We start from the raw sequence: 23,364 nt of genomic DNA on the forward strand, positions 1-23,364 counted from the left end.
GGTGCCTGGAGAAGTTTTGTCATGCCCTGATATTTGTGCTTTTTTCAGTTTCTTATAAATATCTAAATTGGTAAAGTCTAATATCACTGTAATCAGCACAAACTGGGCTATAATAATATGTGAAATGCATGCATGTACATGATTGTATTTTTGAGAAAAAAAATGTTATGCATGGTTAGTGAAAAACTAAAAATGTTAAATCACTTGAATAAGGCCATAAAACACATACATAACATTGGTTCCCGGGATTGTTGAGAACTGGAGCTTGTAGCCTAGAATTTTTCTTTCTAAATTATGTGAAAATCATCTTGTTTACTCATTCACAGAAAACAATATATTGATTTAAATTTTCTAAGACACTTTTTGTTGGTAAAAGTCATATGCGAGTAGGCGTCAACTATCATGAATATCATTGTGATTTACACCTGAGAAGACAAAGGCCTGCATAATGAGCTGCATAATGAGCCTCTCATTCAACTGTGCCACTCTGAGGGAGTACTTACAAGAAAGAGAACAAAATAAAAGTATATAATTTTATGTTTGTAGTTCATTAAGAATATATTTAATTATCCCACAACATAATTTAATATCCACTTGGGGGAGCAGTTAAACAGTTTATTAGGGACAATCAAAGCTGACTTTCAAACAAATTTTTAGGCATCCTTACTCCAGTCACACAATCCTTCAGAAATCCTTTTAACAATCTTATTTTCTACCAAAAAAATAACAAAAATAAATAAACATTTATCATAATCATCATCATTATTATTATTATTATTATTAATGTTGAAAAGAGCTGAGAATATTTTTCCGTTTTTTTTTAGGGGGAATAAATTGAAAGAACTGCATTGTTTTTACATTTGTTAGAGTTATCTCTATTTGTCACATTTATATTATTTACATCAAGCTTTTGAATGGTATAGTATTGTATACTGTTAGTGAAACTTCATTATGTTTCACTTGATTATACATTTAGTCAGGAATTATAGTTTGGAAAAAGTATTTGGAAAAAGTCTAACTAGTAAAATGTTTACACGTTATGTGAAAACTAGTACAAATAAATAAAAAGAGACTTACTCATGTTTATGATCTCTGCTGAATAAAGTGCTTCATTCTTTTTTCTGAGGAAATCCATTTCTCAAATCCTCAACCACATCACATCTTTTTGGAGTGATTTATGTCTTATTCCTCTCATCGCGAAGCAAACAGTAAAATAAAATAAAAACTTGAAGAACAGTCTCGCTGCTTTTTCTTCTGTGTGGGCGTATTCAAGCCGCGCGCTTCAGTTTGAATCTGAATAGCGCGTTAAGCGCGGGGCGTGGTCACATTAGATATAATTAAGGGAGACATGAAAAATAGACATCGCGTTGTTTTCATATGGATTACTTTATCTCAGAATATTTGTTTTCGGCAGCACCTGTTTAGTTTAAAAGTAGACATTTCAGGCTTTCTATAGATATCTCTCTCATATCTCTTCGTTGAGTATTCACGGAGTTACAGTTCATTTTAATGACATGTTTGTACATGACGATCAGCAGAGACAAACACTGCAGACAGCATACCTTGTTTGTTATCTTTATTTTATAAGTGCACAAAGGTGTTTTGTTATTATGTCTGTATCCAAAAAAAACTAGACCCTTTACAGATTCGATTGATGTATTGCTCTTATCTGTACGATTAAAACTGAGAGTGTAATTTAAGTTCTTTTCGGGGTTATCCGGAGAAAATGACTCAAAACGCATATATGCGTTAATGGACTTCAGAGGGTTAAGCCAGGTTTCTGTTAAAAACATGAAATCCAGCTCACTTGAAGTGAAAAAATCATTCAGCAAAAAAGTCTTGTTAGCTAGTGATCTAGCATTTATCAGAGCCAAACGAAGAGTTTAATCCTCTCTGGCCGGCAGCGCCGCACGGTTCAGCGGGCGAAGGTTCGAAGAATCCACACTACTTCTGCGGACCCGGACCTGATCACGCATAGGAGGAGAAGATACAGTTGACAGGTCGGCCTCGGAAGTCACCGTTGGGAAGACAGGACGGAGCCACCTCCCTCTCATTTCCAGCGAACGCCGAGCAGCAAGAACGTAACATCCATCATTATGTGACGTCACAGATGTGGACACCAGGTATGCCTTGAATCTGACAAGGACACCTCCGCGCTTCCCCCGACGTCTTCAACGCTTCTTGCGAGGAATAACATATGGTGATCGGCGTAAAAACGCCGGTATATCTGCCAGGAAAGGTGGAAGGCCCGCAATCTGGTGGTATCCTGACACATATCTTCCAGACATGGTATCATTATTAGTTCTAATATTATAAAGTGTTTGGCGATCATAAACGAGCAAGGCTGAGACATCTCGACAACAAATACAAATAAACAAAGCAATAGCAAATAACAAACTGAGAAGACAACACGGAGACAGACGGCATGCCATAGACACTAGCGCCATCTTGTTTCACCCTGTCACCAAAGTCACCAAAGTCACCCATACTCATGGTTAAAATGATGCAACCATCATCGAGATCAGTCTTTGGTTTAGTTGAGCTCTTGACACTTGAATGTTGTGTAAGATCTCTTTCTGTAGCATTTGCATGAGATGCTGTAAAGCAGAGAGAAAAAATATTAACCATCTGTATGCAATAAGCTAGTAATTGTGAGCTGGTCTGATTGCAGTAAAACTAACATTTGTTTTATTTGAGTTTTGCATAATCAATCCAGTACAGCTTCAGAATGCAAAAAAAATTATGGTGAGTGCTTTAAGTAGTGATGGGATTTATGGCTCTTTGAGGGGATCCGGATCTTCGCGATCCGTTCCTTTCAAAGAGCCGTTCAAAAGAATGGCTCTTTTGGCTCTTTTTAAATATTTAGTCAGTTTTAAGAAGCCAGCTTGGGAGCATCTCAGTTTATCCTGGAAATAATCACTGGGAGGTATTATGAGGTGAGATTTGTAGTCAAATAATTAAAGCTCAGATATCACACACCAATATCTGAGTTTGAATTATTCTGAAATATTGATTATTACCTCATTTCTCATGTGTGGACTATATTCCATAGGGTTGCACAAATCCCTCTGCTTAGACAGTGACATCATTATTTTGATTTACCTTTAGTACAAAGTGTGTGTGTGTGTGTGTGTGTGTGTGTGTGTGTAAAACTACGTTGACTTATGTTATTCATACAATACCTACTCACAAATAAACATAAAAAACAAAGCCGGCTGCAATGAATTTCTGTGCAAAACAGCTTTTACTACAAACACTTCCACACAAGAACATTATCACACAAGAACATTTTGATAGAAAACAAATTTTTTTTTTTTAAGTAGATAAAATTAGAATAAATAAAATGGAAATGTCTACATACTACATACTATTACTACTGTAAACTTTGCAAATAGGACATCAGCCCCTTCAAGTCAATGAACAATAACAAAGTGGGCTGCAATGAATGTCTGTGGAAAACAGCTTTTAGTGAAACATTTCTATACAAGTACAGTATCACAAAAGAACATTTTTAATGATTTTAAAATAAGTTTTAAATGAACACAAAATGCAATGTAAATGCATGCACAACTAATAACTAATATCATCATGCTATAAAGGGTTGGCCTGCGCTGGGTGCGCCCCTCCCCCTATAACTGTTCTGTCTCCTGGCGGAGCTCATTTGTATGAACACGCATAGGAAAAAAGAACGATAGAAAGAACGGCTCCTCTCCAGTCGCGACTCGGCTCCCATCGTTCATGTTTATGAGCCGTTCAAAAGAATCGGTTCGTTCGCGAACGTCACAACTCTAGCTTTAAGTCCATTAAGTGCGTACAAAATTTGAGCTCCACTATCCAGTAGACACAAAGACCTCAAGAACCAGCATATGACCATTTCCTTTTTTGTCTTTCAATGTTGAAGCATTGTGGTGGTGTTTGTTTGGTGGGGCCTTTTCTTTTTTAATTTCAGTTCAGTAATAGCTGAGTGGCAGTCAACAATCCAAAGATAAACACAATTTCATGAAGTACAATCATAATGAGTTATAAACTGAAAAAGCATAAAATTATCTGTTACTGCAAGGTTTGATTCCGCAATACATACTTGTTTGCTGTGAAAACAATCTTTGAATTAATGAAAGGGTCAAGAGACTACCTAAAGCAAACCTTGACCACAATTATGATAGCATAGTGTTGTTGTTGTTTTTTGTTTTGTTTTTTTTTTTCAGTTGAAGGCTGTGGCTGAAGTAAGTTGTAGTTCTTGGGTTTCTCTTTACTTCAGTGATGTTGATTGTTAACAGCAGATGGGTCCGTGTATCATCCGATCATTCAATTATTCCATTTAATCTGGCAAACCAAAAACGAAATAACGAATCAATATTTTGTTTTTCTGTTTTTCTGTATGAACCAAATATGAAAAACTGACGTTTGTTTCATTGCTTTCAGCTCGAAACGGGAAATATAATAAACAAGGAAACCAAAGCGAAATAATGGATCAAATTTACGTTTTCTCAATTGTTCTTTATTTGTTGTAGTAGGTCTAACTATTTCCCACGGTGCCGTCCTGCTTGCTTTGCGCATGCGCAGTGGATAGTTTCAAAGGAATTGCGCTTACTTCCGCGTATTCCTCGCGGGGATAAAGAACACGTTTTTTTTAATGATCACAGGCATAGTTACAGTATGTCCAATAACAATACAACACGCTCTAATAGATTATATTGGTTAATATAATGTAATAAACCAATCAGAGAGGGTATAAATGTCCTTTGAAATCACGCTAACCGCTTGTTTTGGTATGTGAGGCATTTTAAGTAGATCATTAATTATTAAATACTATCTATCTATCTATCTCTCTATCTATCAATCAATCTATCTATCTACATACACACATACAATACAATACAAAAAAAATATAAATAATTGAAAAAGAATACAGAAAGCTAGTGTTGGATGAAAAACTAGCAGTTAGAATAAATAAATAAAAATTTGATAAAATATAATTAGAATATATAGTGCTAGAGTTCTAGGGTCAAAGATGAAAGAGATGCGTTAGATGTTTCTTGAAGATGCATGTACTGCATGTTATATATATTTAGCTTTGCACAATTAAAAAAAAATTAAAGGTGACAATGTAATTAAAAAGGTAATGGTTGACATACTGTAATAATGTTTGTTATAGTATTTTACAACTACTGTATCAGTTAAATATATTAAATCCTTTTATTATACTGAATTTATAGAATAGAACACCTTTATTGCACAGATGTACTTTGAAATGTAAGTTCTAGTAGCAATACACACTTGCAAACAGTTCTAGTGCACATGTAAACAAATACTGTATGCACAGAACTACAAAGTTAAATATTTACATTATTTTACAGTTACATTGCAATCTGTACAAATAAAACAAATTAATTTATTCATTGTGTTATGTCTAAACCTAGGATCAGCTTATCTACTGCTGTGTGCCATTCTTCAGTTATCAAATTATTGATGTAGTATCAGGGTTGAAGTAACTATACATTTAGTAGGCCTACTGTAAATCCATGGCTTTATCAGATCTCGTCTGAATTGGCGACAAGTGAGCAGAATTCTGCTGCCTATTTCCTTAGGTTGGAAAGGCAGCAAGTGAAAAATTATATTTAGCAGCTATGTAGGAAAATAACTAATTACTTTAAGATAAATGCAGATCTTTGTGCTTTAATGATTTGTATTCTTCCAAATTCTGCCAGCAGAATATTTTTATTCTTAATTCTCACCTAAAATAAATGAATAGCCTAAAGAAAACTGTAGTTTTTGTGAAGCATAAAATCAGGGTTTCATCCACATCTTTTTTTATTTAATTTTGAAATCTGAAAAATGAAATTAATTTACTCCAAACCTGCACTCACTAGAAATTATTCTATCAGTGTCATATTCTATCACAAATCATTTTTATTAACCATTTAAACAGAATGTCGTATTAGGCCTATATATAAAACCCGATTCCAAAAAAAATTGTGACATTGTGAATAAAAACAGAATACACCATAGATTACATATCAAATGTTTAAACTGAGAAAAGGTATCAATTTAAGGGAAAAATAAGTTGATTTTAAATTTCATGGCATCAACACATCTCAAAAAAAGTTGGGACAAGGCCATGTTTACCACTGTGTGTCATCACCTCTTCTTTTTATAACAGTCTGCAAACGTCTGGGGACTGAGGAGACAAGTTGGTCAAGTTTAGGAACAGGAATGCTGTCCCATTCTTGTCTAATACAGGCTTCTAATTGCACAACTGTCATAGGTCTTCTTTGTCACATCTTCCTCTTTAAAGATCTGGACTGCAGGCTGGTCATTTCAGTACCCGGATCCTTCTTCTATGCAGTCATGATGTTGTAGTTGATGCAGTATGTGGTCTGGGATTGTCATGTTGGAAAATGCAAGGTCTTCCCTGAAAGAGACGACATCTGGATGGGATCATATGTTGTTCTAGAACTTGGATTTACCTTTCAGCATTGATGGTGCTCATCTTTCCAGATGTGTAAGCAGCCCATGCCACATGCACTCATGCAACACCATACCATCAAAGATGCAGACTTCTGAACTGAGCGCTGATAACAAATTGGGTTGTCCTTGTCCTCTTTAGTCCGGATGACATGGAATCCCAGTTTACCAAAAAGAACTTCAAATGTTGATTCGTCTGACCACAGAACAGTTTTCCACTTTGCCACAGTCCATTTTAAATGAGCCTTGAATCAGAGAAAACACCTGCTCTTCTGGATCATGTTTAGATATGGCTTCTTTTTTGACCTATAGAGTTTTAGCCAGCAACGGTGAATGTCACGGTGGATTGTGTTCACCGACAATGTTTTCTGGAAGTATTCCTGAGCCCATGTTGTGATTTCCATTACAGTATCATTCCTGTATGTGATGCAGTGCCGTCTAAGGGCCCGAAGATATGGGAATCCAGTATGGTTTTCTGGCCTTGACCCTTACACACAGAAATGATTCCAGATTCTCTGAATCTTTGGATGATATTATGAACTGTAGATGATGATAACTTCAAACTCTTTGCAATTTTTCTCTGGGAAACTCCTTTCTGATATTGCTCTACTATTTCTCACCACAGCATTGGGAGAATTGGTGATCCTCTGCCCATCTGGACTTCTGAGAGACACTGAGAGGCTCTTTTCATACCCAATGATGTTGCCAATTGACCTAATAAGTTGCAAATTGGTCCATTTAACTTTTGCGGCCTCTTATTGCTACCTGTCCCAACTTTTTTGGAATGTGTAGCTCTCATGAAACCAAAATGAGCCAATACTTTCAACATTTGATATATTATCTATATTCTACTGTGAATAGAATATAAGTTTATCAGATTTGTAAATTATTCCATTCCTTTTTTACTCACAATTTGTACAGCGTCCCAACTTTTTGAGAATCGGGTTTGTATTTATCTCATCCTTAATGTTAAATTCTTAATGATGATGATAATGTTAAATTGGAATACATGTAATAATTAAATCAGTATTAATTAAGCCTTCAGAGATAGCTGCGTCTGAGGTTGATTTTAGATGTATTATTAGGCCTGTTTACAGTTTAATGCTGATCAGACATGCCTTTACATAGCAATTACAACTGTATAATGAAATGAGATTAATGTTTAATACAACATTTTTAACACAGAAATATGTAATGACAAAATTAAATGATAGGCCTACTTTACGATACTTCTGAAAGTAATATCGCCACTAGGTGTCGGTAAGTCACTGTGTTAATAAAGAAGCCTTTTATTCAATCTATTTGTCTGAGATTCAGATTCTTTCAGGAATAAATTCAAGTGTCTGTGTTTAATAATTTGTCACTGAACTGTCTATAATAATAGGTCTTTCAAAGACTGATTCATATCAGGATTCAGGAATGATACATAAGTCTACGCTTGCTGTTACTTTGGTTTGATGATGTAAAAAAAATACCCCCACCCATTCACATCTGAAAACTACTACTTACCTATGTCACACAATGTAACTGTAAAAATAATGTAAATATGTAACTTCACATAATTTTGTACATATTTGTTTACATGTTTGCATTTAAATAAAGAAAACGCTTGACCCTCTACTTGCTCTCTGTTTGTTTTCTATCTAGCCTACTTAAGATTAAAAAAAACACTTTCTTTATATATTCTAAATATTTATATTCTAACTACTTGTTCTCTCTCTCTCTCTCTCTCTCTCTCTCTCTCTCTCTCTGTGTGTGTGTGTTTGTGTGTGTGTGTGTGTGTATAAAGTAGTCAACGTTTGAAGTAGATCAAATCTTTTAATCAAAGCTGTCCTAAAACCAAAACGAATATATATATATATATATATATATATATATATATATATATATATATATATATATATATATATATATATATATATATATATATCGTTTTGATTGCTTTTGTTGATCTCATTATTAATAAAATAATCTGCTAATATAAATGTTTTAATTAATGATCTACTTAAAATGCCTCACATACCAAAACAAGCGGTTAGCGTGATTTCAAAGGACATTTAAACCATCTCTGATTGGTTTATTACATTATATTAACCAATATAATCTATTAGAGCGTGTTGTATTGTTATTGGACATACTGTAACTATGCCTGTGATCATTAAAAAAAACGTGTTCTTTATCCCCGCGAGGAATACGCGGAAGTAAGCGCAATTCCTTTGAAACTATCCACTGCGCATGCGCAAAGCAAGCAGGACGGCACCGTGGGAAATAGTTAGACCTACTACAACAAATAAAGAACAATTGAGAAAACGTAAATTTGATCCATTATTTCGCTTTGGTTTCCTTGTTTATTATATTTCCCGTTTCGAGCTGAAAGCAATGAAACAAACGTCAGTTTTTAATATTTGGTTCATACAGAAAAACAGAAAAACTAAATATTGATTCGTTATTTCGTTTTTTGGTTTTCCAGATTAAATGGAATAATTGAATGATCGGATGATACACGGACCCAGATGTTCTTCACTAATATAGAATCATCATTTAATTAGTCCCTTAATTATCTCATTAACTTTAACTCTTTGAGGACTTGGGATATGACTTGAAGACGTGTTTGTGACTTGAAAGTCCCACCTCTGCATGAGGTTGAATGTACAAAACAAAGTAGCATGGCTCTGCCAAGAGGTTTTAAATGTGACTGAAAGATTTTATGTCAAAGACCATTGCGAAATGAAACCACTTCCGCTGTAGACTTAACACTTTTGAAGATGCTAATAAATGTTTCAAAGACAACACCTCATCTGTGAAGACTTACTGTCCGATACAGTGGATAATGGATTTAGAGGCTATTTATGAAAATGTTGAACACAGAGATATTGGGAGCACAACTGGAGCTCAAACTCTGAGTCACGGCCGGGATGAAAGAAAAGATCTCAAGCACAGTAAGAAGAAAAATACTTGAAAGTAAAAATGGTTTTGAAGATGGTGTTGTTAATATTGTCATTATGTGGAAATGAGAACCGTCACATACAAATATTTATAAGAGTGAAATATCAATGTTTCCATTTTACTTTTAAATTTCTATTTACTTTTTCAAAATGTTATTGTTTGCATATTTTATAATATATTTACAAAAACATACCAAAACAATAGTAGATTACCTACAGAGGTTTATTTGAAACGTAATTTCTAATAAAATGAATAGTGATCAGTTATCAGTAGTGATGGCAAGTTGAAGCCTCATGAAGCTTTAAGCTTTAAGTGGTTCACAAAAGGGTTATTTTCTGGAAACGTCATTTGCTCACAATACCACCTGGTGGCCAACGAGTGTAAAACAAGCAGATATATTACAGACAGAGGTGTAAAGTACAGGGGTCAGAAAGTAAAAGTCGTGCCATATTTTTGTTCCACTCATGAACTCAAAGTTAGTGATAAACACCTGTTGTAAACACCTGTTGTTATTGGGAATTACACAGGATCGGATGTTTTATTGTTTAAAATGATGCCACCATCATGGAGATCAGTGTTTGCTTTAGTTGGGCGCTTGACCCTTTCAATTATTAAAAGTGATTTGCTTTTAAACAATTGCAGTTGTGTCACAGTAAGTATTAACACATTGCTGAATTTAAAGCTTGAACTTGCAAATTAAACTGCTCTTTTGTGTAAAACATTTAAATGAACCTCATGAGGGTGTCTCTCTTTGGTTTGTTACATGAGGTTCAGCTATTACTGAACTACAACAAAATTCCTATTAAACAAATATTATTGTAATGTGTAAATATTGGGGGGGGGGGAATTGTACATGTTCAGGATTTTAGACATGAGCACTTATCATATGATCCTCAACAGTGGTGACAAGAATTATTCATGCTACAGTGCATGATGGGAGTTTTTTTTTTTTTTTTTACTATGGTGTTACCCAGCATGCACTTCAGCTTGAAGCGTGTTGTTGGTTGTCACCATTGTTGAGATTCATATGCTGGGTCATGATGTCTTTGCGTTTTATTAGGACAAGGTTTCAAAAATGTATATCCATTACATAGATTAGATTTCAAATTAATTCATTATAATCCACAAGGTAGGTTATTTGAAAACTGAACATATGTTAAATGAAATAAAGTTATTTTGGAAAAAAACAGGCTGATGCCTAATAATTACTTCATCATGTAAAGCCAGCTAATAACAGTTTTCTGCACTGCACTGATTTACAACAGCACATGTACTTTTACAGAAAAATATCTAACACAGAGAAGCCAAAGGTCAAGAGCCCAACTGAAGCAAACACTGATCTCCATGATGGTGGCATCAGTTTAACCAATCATCAACATCTGATCCTCTGTAATGCACAATAATGGCAGGTGTTCATCACTAATGCACAATCATCATTTAATTAGTCTCTTAATTAGCTAATTGACTTTAACTATTTGATGATTTGGGATTTGACTTGAGACTAGTGTGTGACTTGAAAGGAATGACTTGTTTCCTCCTCTGATGAAATCAGCTGCTGAGTTCATGGGTGGAACAAAAATATGGCAGGACTTTTACTTTCTGACCCCTGTACTTTACACCTCTGTCTGTAATATATCTGCTTGTTTTACACTCGTTGGCCACCAGGTGGTATTGTGAGCAAATTGAGTTTCCAGAAATTAACCCTTTTGTGAACCACTTGGCTGAAAAGCTTAAAGCTTCATGAGGCTTCATCTTCCCATCACTAGTTAACAGATATCTGTGTTTTGTTCATGTTTGTCAGGAGGAAGTAGATGTTTGGTGTTGATCTCAGTGGGTCTCGGGCTCATTTGTGTTCTTCTGCTGGTCTTCATCATACTGCTGTACATCACCATCACAGCAGAGAGAGACATGATAAAGAGTTACAAGAACACAGTTGAAGAGTTCAATCAAACCATCAACAGCTTACAGGACAAACACACTGATCTAACACAGAAGAACCTGGAGCTGGAGACCAAAGTTAAAGATCTCACTGCTGAGAAAAACCAGTTACAGAGAGATTTTGACTCTTTGAATAAGAAGGGTCCAGTTTGTTTCTTCATGTCCACTGAGTTGAAGAGCTGGTCTGACAGCAGACAGTACTGCAGGGATCGTGGAGCTGATCTGGTCATTATCAACACTGAAGAGAAGCAGGTGAGTTTGTGTGAGAGTCTGTTAATGAATGAGAGCAATCACACTTATTCCTGTTGTTCTTCACACAGAGGTTCATATCTTCATTAGTCAGTGAGAGAGTGTGGATTGGTTTGTCTGACACAGAGAACGAGGGCGTCATGACATGGGTGGATAATTCAACACTGAAACAAGGGTAAGTGCTAAAAATCACTGTGTATTATTTTAGTTCGGTCTTTATGATTACCATTATAAAATCACAACCTTCAGATTAAAGCAGAAGATAAAACATCCACAAACAACGCAACTACAACCAAAGACGTTTTACTGTAAATTCTATAAAGAAAACTCTGCTTATCTCTTCTATTTTATGCTTCTACTCCATCTTCTACTTTAATTTAATCTTGAAACATGCTAATAAACTGAGTATTTTTTATTCATTAATTTGTGCTTCTGAAAATCTGAACATTTGATACATTTTGTTCAGGTTTTGGCTCAAAGGTGAGCCAAACAACGCTTACAATGAGGACTGTATTGAACTGAATTATAATAGAAAGAAGACGGGATGGTCACCACTGAACAGCTGGAATGATCATTCATGCTCTGCGAAGAAAAGGGGGATTTGTGAGAAATAGGATCCATCACATCCTGTGGTTTTGCATTTATTATCTAATGTAATCATTCTCATTGTGAACACATGAGTTCTGATTAAGCTTCCTGCCTTTAAAAAAAAAAGTAGATCTTAAATTTGTTTTTGTTTTTACTTATTGCTATAATAATCTTTATTTCTCACGGTGTGAATTCGGGTAATCTGGGACACAAAACCTCTGTGTTCATGTTTTGCTCCATCACATCAAACTCTATCAATATGATCTTAGTTCAGCTGTTATCATGATCTCATTTGTTGATCTGAAGAGTTGAGGAGACAATCACAGTAAACTACAGAAATCTAAAGAGTCCAGATTACTCTTATTCACTTTCTTATTCTGATATTGAGTGTCTGTAATTGCTTTTTCTTTGAATAAATTTGCCAGTTACCATAGTAAACTGCATTGTTATTTTTATTTGAGATTTAATTAATTCACACATCACACATAATTAAAACACATCACAGCCACCGGAAACACCAGAGACACAGCCCATCTCACCAGACACATTATCCCTCTCTCCAGCATCTCCACTTCTGTGCTTCTCACAGAAAATGGAGGAATTGGTGTATGTTGGGACTAAACTCTCTCACTCATTTGCTGCTAGCCCGCAGATATCAACAAAAAAACGGCGGGCCCCCCAACCACCAAAGCCTGTGGGCCCTGTTCCTATGAGAGCTCTCCGACCGCTGCCACAACGCCAGGGCCCAAACCCTCTATCTGCTGAAGGTGAACCAAAAACAACTGATAGCAGCTCTCAGTGATATGTGTCGGGTCCCCGCTATAATAGCAGCAACATTCACAAATGCTTACAGACCAAGCAGGAACCCAGTGTGCCTGTAGCTTTCTCTATTTCAGTTTTATCACGTGATAGAAAGTCTAAGGCCATCTCAAGCCGAAGGGCAAACTCATCTAATCTGCGGCCTATTATGCATCAAACTAAGATTGATGTAAAGACACCAAGCACTGCCATCAAGTTAGCACTTTTAAACATTCGCTCACTAAAAAATAAATCATTTCTAATCAATGACTTTATAACCACAAACAATCTGGATTTTATGTTTCTAAATGAAACATGGCTAGAAGACAGCTGCAGTGCAACAATCCTAAATGAAGCAGCCCCTCCTAACTTCACTTACATGAGTGTCTGCAGGACTGTTAGGAGAGGTGGGGGTGTAGCTGCTCTATTTAAAGATGTCTATCAATGCAAGCAAGTGTCATTTGGTCAGTACTTGTCCTTTGAATATCTAGGGATTGTGCTGAAAGGTGCTCCATGCATTCTGTTTATTATTACTTACAGGCCTCCAAAATACTCTCCAGCCTTTGTTGAAGAGGTCACAGAAATGTTATCAATGATTTCCTCAGAGTTTGACTGTTTTGCAATAGCAGGGGATTTTAATATTCACATAGATAATGCAGAAAACAAAACTACAAAAGAAATGATAACGGTTCTAAACACTTTTGACTTGACTCAGCATGTGCATGGACCCACACACAAAGGTGGACACACTCTGGATCTAATCATCAGTAGGGGTCTAAACATTTCATCCATTGTTATTAAGGACATAGCACTATCTGATCACTTCAGTATTTTCTTTGATATATTGATCTCTGCTACCACTGAATCTAGATCTGTCTCTGTCAGAAGGAGATGCATAAACGAGAACACAAGTGTACTATTTATGGAGGCTATATCTTTAACACCAAGCATTTCTGCAGACTCTGTTGATATTCTCCTTGATTCCTTCAACTCAAAAGTTAAGAATGTTATTGATGATATTGCTCCAATAATAGTCAGTAAGAAAACAGACAGAGAGAAATCAGTTTGGAGAAGATCAACAGCAGTTCAGACTATGAAAAGACAATGCAGAAAAGCCGAGCGGATGTGGAGGAAGACGAAACTTGAAATTCACTATAGCATCTATAAAGACAGCCTTCATGCTTTTAATGTGAAACTAGCCACAGCTCAAACCTTATAAACAGTAACTTAAATAACACTCGTAATCTTTTTGTCACTGTTGAGAGACTGACAAACCCCCCAAGTCAGATTCCCAGTGATATGCTATCAGACAGCAAATGCAATGAGTTTGCTTCTTTCTTTCCTGAGAAGATCATAAATATCAGGAAAGCGATTAGCACATCCTCAAGTAATGCAGAGGTCAGACAGATTCGGCCAAAATATCAAAAAGATACTACCGTAAAACTTCAAATAATAGCCCGGGCTTCTATTTACCCAAATCACCGAACTGCACCGGCTTGTATTTGAGACAGGTGTCTATAAGAGACAGGCCTTTAATTTAGCGTTGAGATGTTCAAGCATGACAGTAGGAGGTTACCACATTATATTACGTTTTATATATAATTAATTTCAATGTGTTTAACAAATCATTTAAATGTAAGAAATGTATTTGGCTATTGCCAGCTTAAAAAAATAATCCTAAAAAAACAAAACTATGTGACCGCGATGGGCAGAACAATACAAGTTAACTTACCCCTAAACGTATGTGTTTAACAAATAATTTAGTGTAAGAAATGTCTTAGATTATTGGCAGCATAAAAAAACGAAACGATGTGACAGCAATGGGCAGAACAATATTACCTCTAAAATCCATCGAGCATATGAACTTCTTGCCCGAAACATATCAATAAGAAAGAATGAAAGTTAGGCTAACCTGTAAAACAACTGCAATCATGTGATAGAAAAATACTCTATTCATCACTATCATCATCCCTGCGATCCTCAATTACAAGTTCATTGGTGAATTCCTCATCCACGTCTCTCTCCTCCACTTCTCCCTCTCCAGCCTCCGCTAACTCTGCCTACCTTGCTTGCACTAAACACAGCTCTCGCCCAGATGCGCACGGCTCTCCCTCTTTGAAACAATGGATAAGGTGATCCTCACTTCCATCAGAAGCTACTGTCAGGCCACATACCTAGGATAACACCCCGAAGTTAATGAAATATATTATCTCCTCTTTCTCCCTCGAACACACACACACGCGCAAGCATACCTTAAAGGAATTTTTCAGCCGCTCCGTATCCAGCTCTCTTTGGATCAACCGAGAAATGTCGCTGCTTATCCTGAATTTTGTTCGGCAAATTTGAAAACTGTCAGCTTAAAATGTCAAATCATACTTATTTATTTTTGTCTCCATGGAGGTATTGAGAGAATTAAGAAAAACTGAAGACTAAAAGAAAGTTCGTTAACCTCTTTATTATGTTGCCATAGTGAGTCGTTCATGAACTGTTGTTGTGTCTGTCACGTGAAATCTAATCAAAACATAGAACAGACGATCTGACGGGTTTGAGAAGATCAAATACAACCCACTACTAAAAAAAACAGACCAGGTCTCTATTTGAGACCGGCCTTTATTTACCCAAACCTGTCGTCACACCAGGCGTTTAAAAGAGACAGGTGTCTATTTGGGACTCGGCTATTATTTGAAGTTTTACGGTATGCCTATTTTTTAAACAATTGATAGCAAAATTCTGGAAGACATAGTGCAGCAACTAAAATCGTCAACATGTTGTCTTGACACACTTCCCACATCTTTTTTCAAAAGTGTGCTTGACTGCTTAGAAGCAGATCTCTTAGAAGTGGTGAATGCCTCACTTCTTTCTGGGACATTTCCAAACTCCCTAAAAACTGCAGTTTTTAAGCCCCTCCTGAAAAAGACCAATCTTGATAACACAATTTTGAGCAATTTTAGACCAATATCTAATCTTCCTTTTATAGGCAAAATTATAGAAAAGGTCGTTTTTAATCAGCTGAACAAATACTTAAACTCAAATGGATACCTAAATAATTTTCAATCTGGTTTCCAACCGCTTCAAAGCACAGAGACAGCACTCATTAGGATAATAAATGATATTCGCTTAAATTGTGACTCAGGCAAAATATCGGTGCTGGTATTGCTAGATCTCAGTGCTGCGTTTGACACAGTCGATCATAACATACTACTAGAGAGACTGGAAAACTGGGTCTGGCTTTCTGGGATGGTACTCAAATGGTTTATGTCATACTTAGAAGGGAGAGGCTATTATGTGAGTCTAGGAGAGCATAAGTCTAAGTGGACGTCCATGACATGCGGAGTCCCACAAGGCTCAATTATTGCACTGCTCTTGTTTAGCCTGTATATGCTTCCACTAAGTCAAATAATGAGAAAGAACCAAATTGCCTACCACAGCTAAGCTGATGTTACCCAGATTTACCTAGCCTTATCTCCAAATGACTACAGCCCCATTGACTCCCTCTGCCAATGCATTGATGAAATTAATAGTTGGATGTGCCATAACTATCTTCAGTTAAATAAGGAAAAAACTGAAGTCATTGCATTTGGAAACAAAGATGAAGTGTTCAAGGTGAATGCATACCTTGACTCTACACTGAAAAAAGTAATAAGTAAATTTACTTAATTTTTATTTGGCAAGTTTTTGCACAAACATTTTTCAAGTAAATTTAACACATTTGGAAATTAAGTAAATCTACTTAACTAAGTTAAGTAAAAAAAATTAAATAATAATAAGTACATTCTATTGAGTAAAATTTAATTAAATAATATTAAATTAATGTATTTAGCAGACACTTTTATCCAAAGCAACTTACAGTGCATTCAGGCTAACAATTTTCACCTATCATGTGTTCCCGGGGAATCGAACACACAACCTTACACTTGCTAATGCAATGTTCTACCACTGAGCTACAGGAACACTTCAAGATCTTGGGAAAAATAAGTGAAAATTTCACTTACTTACTTTTTTATTTTGGAAAGTTTTTACACTAACAAAAAACCCGAAACAGATATTCTAGAAATTTCTAAATGTAAAATATTTTTTTTCAAAACAGTTTTATCAAATGAGGGTAAATAAGTCTCTCACTTCTGTCCCTTTAAACCAGTTTACAGCAAAGATAGCACGAAGGACTGGATGCACATGATAAATATTCTGCAATTAAGAAAACAGACAAAAGAAATAGCACTGTAAAACCTGATAAGTAAACTTTACTCAAACCGTTTGAGTAAACAGATTGCCTTGATTTAAACCATGTAAGTTTTAAAACTTTGCATTTAAGTAATTAAGTGATTAACTAAGTGCTGATTGAGAATTAGTGATGAACAGCTGCTGTTAACAAACAGAATCACTGAAGCAAACAGAAACACAAGAACTACTACAACTGACTTCAGACACAGACTTAGATGAAATCAACTGAAATAAAATACATGAAATCTCTCAAGATCTGATTAAACAACCCACAAACAGCATCACCAGCTCCACTTATTAATAACTGATAAAGAAGTTCGTCAAGACAAACTTTAAGTTGGCTTGAGAAAGCCTGACCAGAAAGTCTGAAAAAGTTAGAAAAGTTAGAAAAGTTTGAAAAGATTGAAAAGTTTAAGAAGTTTAAAAAGTTTTAAGTTTGATGGTTTTCAGTCTGATATAGATAGATAGATAGATAGATAGATAGATAGATAGATAGATAGATAGATCTAGGGTCCCCAGGAGTGGTTGCTAAGGTGCTGCTATGCGGTTGCTAGGGTACCCTGAGTGGTTGCTAAGATGTTGCTATGCGGTTGCTATGGTATCTGGGATGGTTGCTAGGGTGTTGCTATGCCGTTGCTAGGGTACCCTGAGTGGTTGCTAAGGAGTTGCTATGCGGTTGCTATGGTATCTGGGATGGTTGCTAGGGTGTTGCTATGGTGTTGCTAGGGTACCCTGAGTGGTTGCTATGGTGTTGCTATGGTATCTGGGATGGTTGCTAGGGTATCTGGGATGGTTGTTAGGGTGTTGATATGCGGTTGCTAGGGTACCCTGAGTGGTTGCTAAGGTGTTGCTATGGTATCTGGGATGGTTGCTAGGGTGTTGCTATGGTGTTGCTAGGGTACCCTGAGTGGTTGCTAAGGTGTTGCTATGCGGTTGCTAGGGTATCTGGGATGGTTGCTAGGGTGTTGCTATGCGGTTGCTAGGGTACCCTGAGTGGTTGCTAAGGTGTTGCTATGCGGTTGCTAGGGTATCTGGGATGGTTGCTAGGGTGTTGCTATGCAGTTGCTAGGGTACCCTGAGTGGTTGCTAAGGTGTTGCTATGCGGTTGCTAGGGTATCTGGGATGGTTGCTAGGGTGTTGCTATGCGGTTGCTAGGGTACCCTGAGTGGTTGCTAAGGTGTTGCTATGCGGTTGCTAGTGTATCTGGGATGGTTGCTAGGGTGTTGCTATGCGGTTGCTAGGGTATCTAGGATGGTTGCTAAGGTGTTGCTATGTGGTTGCTAGGGTACCCGGGGTGGTTGCTAAGATTTTGGTATGAGGTTGCTAGGATACCCTAGGTGGTTTCTAGGTTGGTTTGGATAGTTGCTAGTGTGTTGCTATGAAGATAGATAGATAGATAGATAGATAGATAGATAGATAGATAGATAGATAGATAGATAGATAGTTTAGAAAAAGACAGATTATAGATAGATAGATAGATAGATAGATAGATAGATAGATAGATAGATAGATAGATAGATAGATAGATAGATAGATTAGAAACAGATTATAGATAGATAGATAGATAGATAGATAGATTAGAAACAGATTATAGATAGATAGATAGATAGATAGATAGATAGATAGATAGATAGATAGATAGATAGATAGATAGATAGATAGATAGATAGATTAGAAACAGACAGATTATAGATAGATAGATAGATAGATAGATAGATAGATAGATAGATAGATAGATAGATAGATAGATAGATTAGAAACAGACAGATTATAGATAGATAGATAGATAGATAGATAGATAGATAGATAGATAGATAGATAGATAGATAGATTAGAAACAGATTATAGATAGATAGATAGATAGATAGATAGATAGATAGATAGATAGATAGATAGATAGATAGATAGATAGATAGATAGATTAGAAACAGATTATAGATAGATAGATAGATAGATAGATTAGAAACAGACAGATTATAGATAGATAGATAGATAGTTTAGAAACAGTCAGATTATAGATAGATAGATAGATAGATAGATAGATAGATAGATAGATAGATAGATAGATAGATAGATAGATAGATAGATAGATAGATTAGAAACAGTCAGATTATAGATAGATAGATTAGAAATAGGTTTATCAGTTTATCTAACTTGATAATTGATTATCATCACCAATATAAAGTATAACAACATGAGAAAAACATGAACACATCAGAGGTTTTGTGTCCCAGATCACCTGAATTTACATCATGAGAAATAAAGATTATTATAGCCATAAGAAAATAATTACATTTTTGCATAGTCTTTAAAAAAAAAATAATAAAATCCAGCTGTTCTTATATTTGTTATAAAGGCACATACCTCAATCAGAACTTATGCGCTTACAATAAGAATTATTATATTAGAAAAGAAAAGCACAACCAGAAGATGGGTTGAAACCTATTTCTCACAAATCCCCTTTTTCTTCTCAGAGCATGAAAGATCATTCCAGCTGTTCAGTGGTGACCATACCAGCTTCTCTCTATTAACATTCATTTCAATACAGTCCTCATTGTTAGCGTTGTTTGGCTCACCTTTGAACCAAAACCTGAACAAAATGTATCAAATGTTCAGATTTCCAGGAGCACAAATTTATGAAAATCAACAATACTCAGTATAATAGTATGTTTCAAGAGTAAACTAAAGTAGTACAGAAGCTGGAGCAGAAGCGACAAGTAAAAGAGAAAGAAGAGTTTTCTTTATATAATTTACAGTAAAATGTATTTTATTGTGATTGTGTTGTTTGTGGAAGAGTTTTCTCTTCTGCTTTATTCTGAAGGTTGTGATTTTATAATGAGAATCAAAGACTAAAATAAACACACATTGATGTTTAGCTCTTACCCTTGTTTCAGTGGTGAATTATCCACCCATCTCATGTTGCCCTCGTTCTCTCTGTCAGACAAACCAATCCACACTCTCTCACTGACTAATGAAGATATGAACCTCTGTGTGAAGAACAACAGGAATAAGTGTGATTGCTCTCATTCATTAACAGACTCTCACACAAACTCACCTGCTTCTCTTCAGTGTTGATAATGACCAGATCAGCTCCACGATCCCTGCAGTACTGTCTGCTGTCAGACCAACTCTTCAACTCAGTGGACATGAACAAATTAACTAGGCCCTTCTTATTCAAAGAGTCAAAATCTCTCTGTTTTTTCTCAGCAGAGAGATCTTTGACTTTGGTCTCCAACACCAGGTTCTTCTGACTCAAAGAGTTGAAGTTCTTCTGCAGTTTTTTTTTTTCAGTCATTAGATCACTGTTATTGTGCTGTAAGCTGTTGATGGTTTGATTGAACTCTTCAACGGTGTTCTTGTAACTCTTTGTCATGTCTCTCTCTGCTGTGATGGTGATGTACAGCAGTATGATGGAGACCAGCAGAAGAACACAAATGACCCCGAGACCCACTGAGATCAACACCAAACATCTACTTCCTCCTGACAAACATGAACAAAAGAAACAAGTGTCAATTATTTACAATTCATTTTTATAAAAAATTACTACGTCTAAATAGACATGCCTTTTTTGTTTTATGAGTATTGTTACATGCCTCCCCTCACCAGAGGAGGAACCAAGTCATTCCTTCCAAGTCACAAACGAGTCTTGAGTCAAATCCCAAGTCCTCAAAGAGTTAAATTTAATGAGATAATTAAGTAACTAATTAAATTAAGATTGTGCATTAGTGATGAACACCTGCTTTTAACAATCAACATCACTGAAGAAAAGAGAAACACAAGAACTACAACTGACTTTAACCACAGCCTTGGATGAAATCAACTGGAAGAAAAAAACTGTGCCACCATAATTGTGGTGAGTATTTGCTTCAGTTGAGATCTTGAGCCTTTAAGCATTTTCTGTAAATTTGTGTCTAAGCAATTGCATTATTGTTTTACAGAAAACGTTTGGGCAATGCTGATACAAATCTTGATCTAGCAGGTAATTTATGCTTTTGATGACATTGTGATCTTGATTTAAATTTATTGATTATAATTTTAAATAAAATAATTTGTTTCTTAGTGGTTAGAGGGGACTGCTGTCTGTTAACTGCTCTGTGTGTGCACTTTGGATGGGATAAATGTAGAGTATGAATTCTGAGTTTGAGTCACCATGATTAACTGTATGTCACTTTCACAAATAAGAGAGAAATCTCATTACATAAATGCCACCATAATGCTTCAATATTAAGGAATGTAAAAAGAAAAAACCCAAAAATGCAGGTTGAGATTAGGCATTTAGCCATGATCCTCAACAGTGGTGAAAATAATTATTCTTACTGCAGTGCATTATGGAGGTCTTTTATGTATTGCAACATGAAGCATTTTGTTGATTGTCTCCATTGTAGAGATTCATATGCTGGTTCTTAATATATGTGTGTGTGTCTAAAAAGCAAGCAAATTTAAAGTTAACTCCCTGTTTATATTAGAACAACGCTCTTTTGGTGATTGCTGTCGTTTCACTGTGATTATTCAAAACCTATAAATGTGAAAAATAAGAAAAGACATTGCTTGAATGATAATCAAACTAGCTCAATGTTATTCACAAAACTATTTTTTCACCACACCACATGCAGAGCCACAGAGAGAGATCTGTCGTAACAAGTCAAGGGTCAAGAGCCCCACTAAACCAAACACTGATCTCAATGATGGTGGCATAATTGTAACCAATAAAACATCAACATCTGATCCTCTGTAATTCTCAATAACAGCAGGTGTTAATCATTAATGCACAATCATCATTTAATTAGCCACTTAATTATCTCATTAACTTTAACTCTTTGAGGACTTGGGATTTGACTCAAGACTCGTTTGTGACTTGAAAGGAATGACTTGTTTCCTCCTCTGATGAAATCAGCTGCTGAGTTCATGGGTGGAGCAAAAATATGGCAGGAGGTTTACTTTCTGGCTCCTGGATTACCCACCTCTGATTAGTTATCACTAAATTAATCACTTAATTATTTAATTGTAATGTTTTGTCTTCTTTCAGTGAACTCAACTGAATTAAGTTCAGAATACTCACAACTATTAGTTTTAAAACTTAAATGGTTTAAGGCAATCGGTTGCCTCAAATGGTTTGAGTAAACCGAATTTGTCAGGTTTTTAAAGATATCTGTTTACTTAAACGGTTTGAGTCAAGTTATTTGTCTGGTTTTACAGTGCATATTCTGCTCACTGTGTGGTTTGCAAATACAAAACATCACTCACAAACTAATGCATTTTGTTCTGCAAATAAAAAACGTAGCTATCAAGCAAATACAGTACGTTTTACATATACAAAGAAACCTATTTCTTCAATGACAAAAATATCCTCTATGTACAAACTAAAATCTTTAAAGTACGAAATAAATCCTTCAATTAAAAAAAAAAATCTTCAAGTACAAAACAAAATGGTTTGAGTAAACCAAATTTAAATATATAAACCTAATTTGTCAGGTTTTTAAGGATATCTGTTTACTCAAACCGTTTGAGTTAAGTTACTTTAAGTTTTACAGTGCATATCCTGCTCACAGTCAACTGATTAACAAGGGAGTCTGATTATAAAAACATGACGACAACCTTATTCATCCGCAAAGCTACAATTATATGATTGAAACCCACTTATAACAAAAAGCAGCTCTTCCACTGTCACTCCCGCTTCTGTTACAGACTTGCACCCATTCCGGAGTGACAGAGTTGGCATTCTTTGCACAGAACAGACACCATTCCTGAGTCTGAAAACTGTGCAACCAAAACAATTAACCTTGTGTCTACTATTTTATAAACCAAGTGAAGGGAAAATAAAAAATGCTTGAAAACAAATTTGCAACACTATCTACAAAACCATTTCTAGTTTATAGCATTTTTCTTCTTACTGTGTTTTAGATCTTTTCTTTCATCCCGGCCGTGACTCTGAGTTTGAGCTCCAGTTGTGCTCCCAATATCTCTGTGTTCAACATTTTCATAAATAGCCTCTAAATCCATTATCCACTGTATCGGACAGTAAGTCTTCACAGATGAGGTGTTGTCTTTGAAACATTTATTAGCATCTTCAAAAGTGTTAAGTCTACAGCGGAAGTGGTTTCATTTCGCAATGGTCTTTGACATAAAATCTTTCAGTCACATTTAAAACCTCTTGGCAGA

At 35.7% G+C, this 23,364-nt stretch overlaps 2 protein-coding genes across 2 annotated transcripts; one reads left to right on the forward strand and one right to left on the reverse strand.

The window, feature by feature from the left end:
- Positions 1–11,175: 11,175 nt before the first annotated feature.
- On the forward strand, positions 11,176–12,290 carry LOC113052632 (CD209 antigen-like protein 2). Its single transcript, XM_026217043.1, has 3 exons — positions 11,176–11,601; positions 11,670–11,773; positions 12,065–12,290. The coding sequence occupies exons 1-3, from the start codon at positions 11,320–11,322 to the stop codon at positions 12,210–12,212; spliced, it is 534 nt and encodes a 177-aa protein (XP_026072828.1). The 5' UTR covers positions 11,176–11,319; the 3' UTR covers positions 12,213–12,290.
- A 7,259-nt stretch (positions 12,291–19,549) lies between these two features.
- LOC113052161 (CD209 antigen-like protein D) lies at positions 19,550–23,309 on the reverse strand. The gene is made up of 4 exons (XM_026216561.1): positions 23,097–23,309; positions 20,261–20,685; positions 20,089–20,192; positions 19,550–19,795 (listed from the first exon to the last, which is right to left on the reverse strand). Exons 1-4 carry the CDS (start codon positions 23,203–23,205, stop codon positions 19,648–19,650), a joined length of 786 nt encoding a protein of 261 aa, XP_026072346.1. The 5' UTR covers positions 23,206–23,309; the 3' UTR covers positions 19,550–19,647.
- Positions 23,310–23,364: the final 55 nt, after the last annotated feature.

Source organism: Carassius auratus, chromosome 1 (genome assembly GCF_003368295.1).
Source record: "Carassius auratus strain Wakin chromosome 1, ASM336829v1, whole genome shotgun sequence".
Taxonomy (NCBI): domain Eukaryota; kingdom Metazoa; phylum Chordata; class Actinopteri; order Cypriniformes; family Cyprinidae; genus Carassius; species Carassius auratus.

Coding starts and splice junctions, on each gene's coding strand:
- LOC113052632 (XM_026217043.1), top strand. CDS start 11,320: ATGATAAAGAGTTACAAGAACACAGTTGAAGAGTTCAATCAAACCATC. Junction 11,602..11,669: donor TCAACACTGAAGAGAAGCAG/GTGAGTTTGTGT, acceptor TTCTTCACACAG/AGGTTCATATCTTCATTAGT. Junction 11,774..12,064: donor AATTCAACACTGAAACAAGG/GTAAGTGCTAAA, acceptor CATTTTGTTCAG/GTTTTGGCTCAAAGGTGAGC.
- LOC113052161 (XM_026216561.1), bottom strand. CDS start 23,205: ATGGATTTAGAGGCTATTTATGAAAATGTTGAACACAGAGATATTGGG. Junction 20,686..23,096: donor AAGAAAAGATCTAAAACACA/GTAAGAAGAAAA, acceptor CATGTTTGTCAG/GAGGAAGTAGATGTTTGGTG. Junction 20,193..20,260: donor TCAACACTGAAGAGAAGCAG/GTGAGTTTGTGT, acceptor TTCTTCACACAG/AGGTTCATATCTTCATTAGT.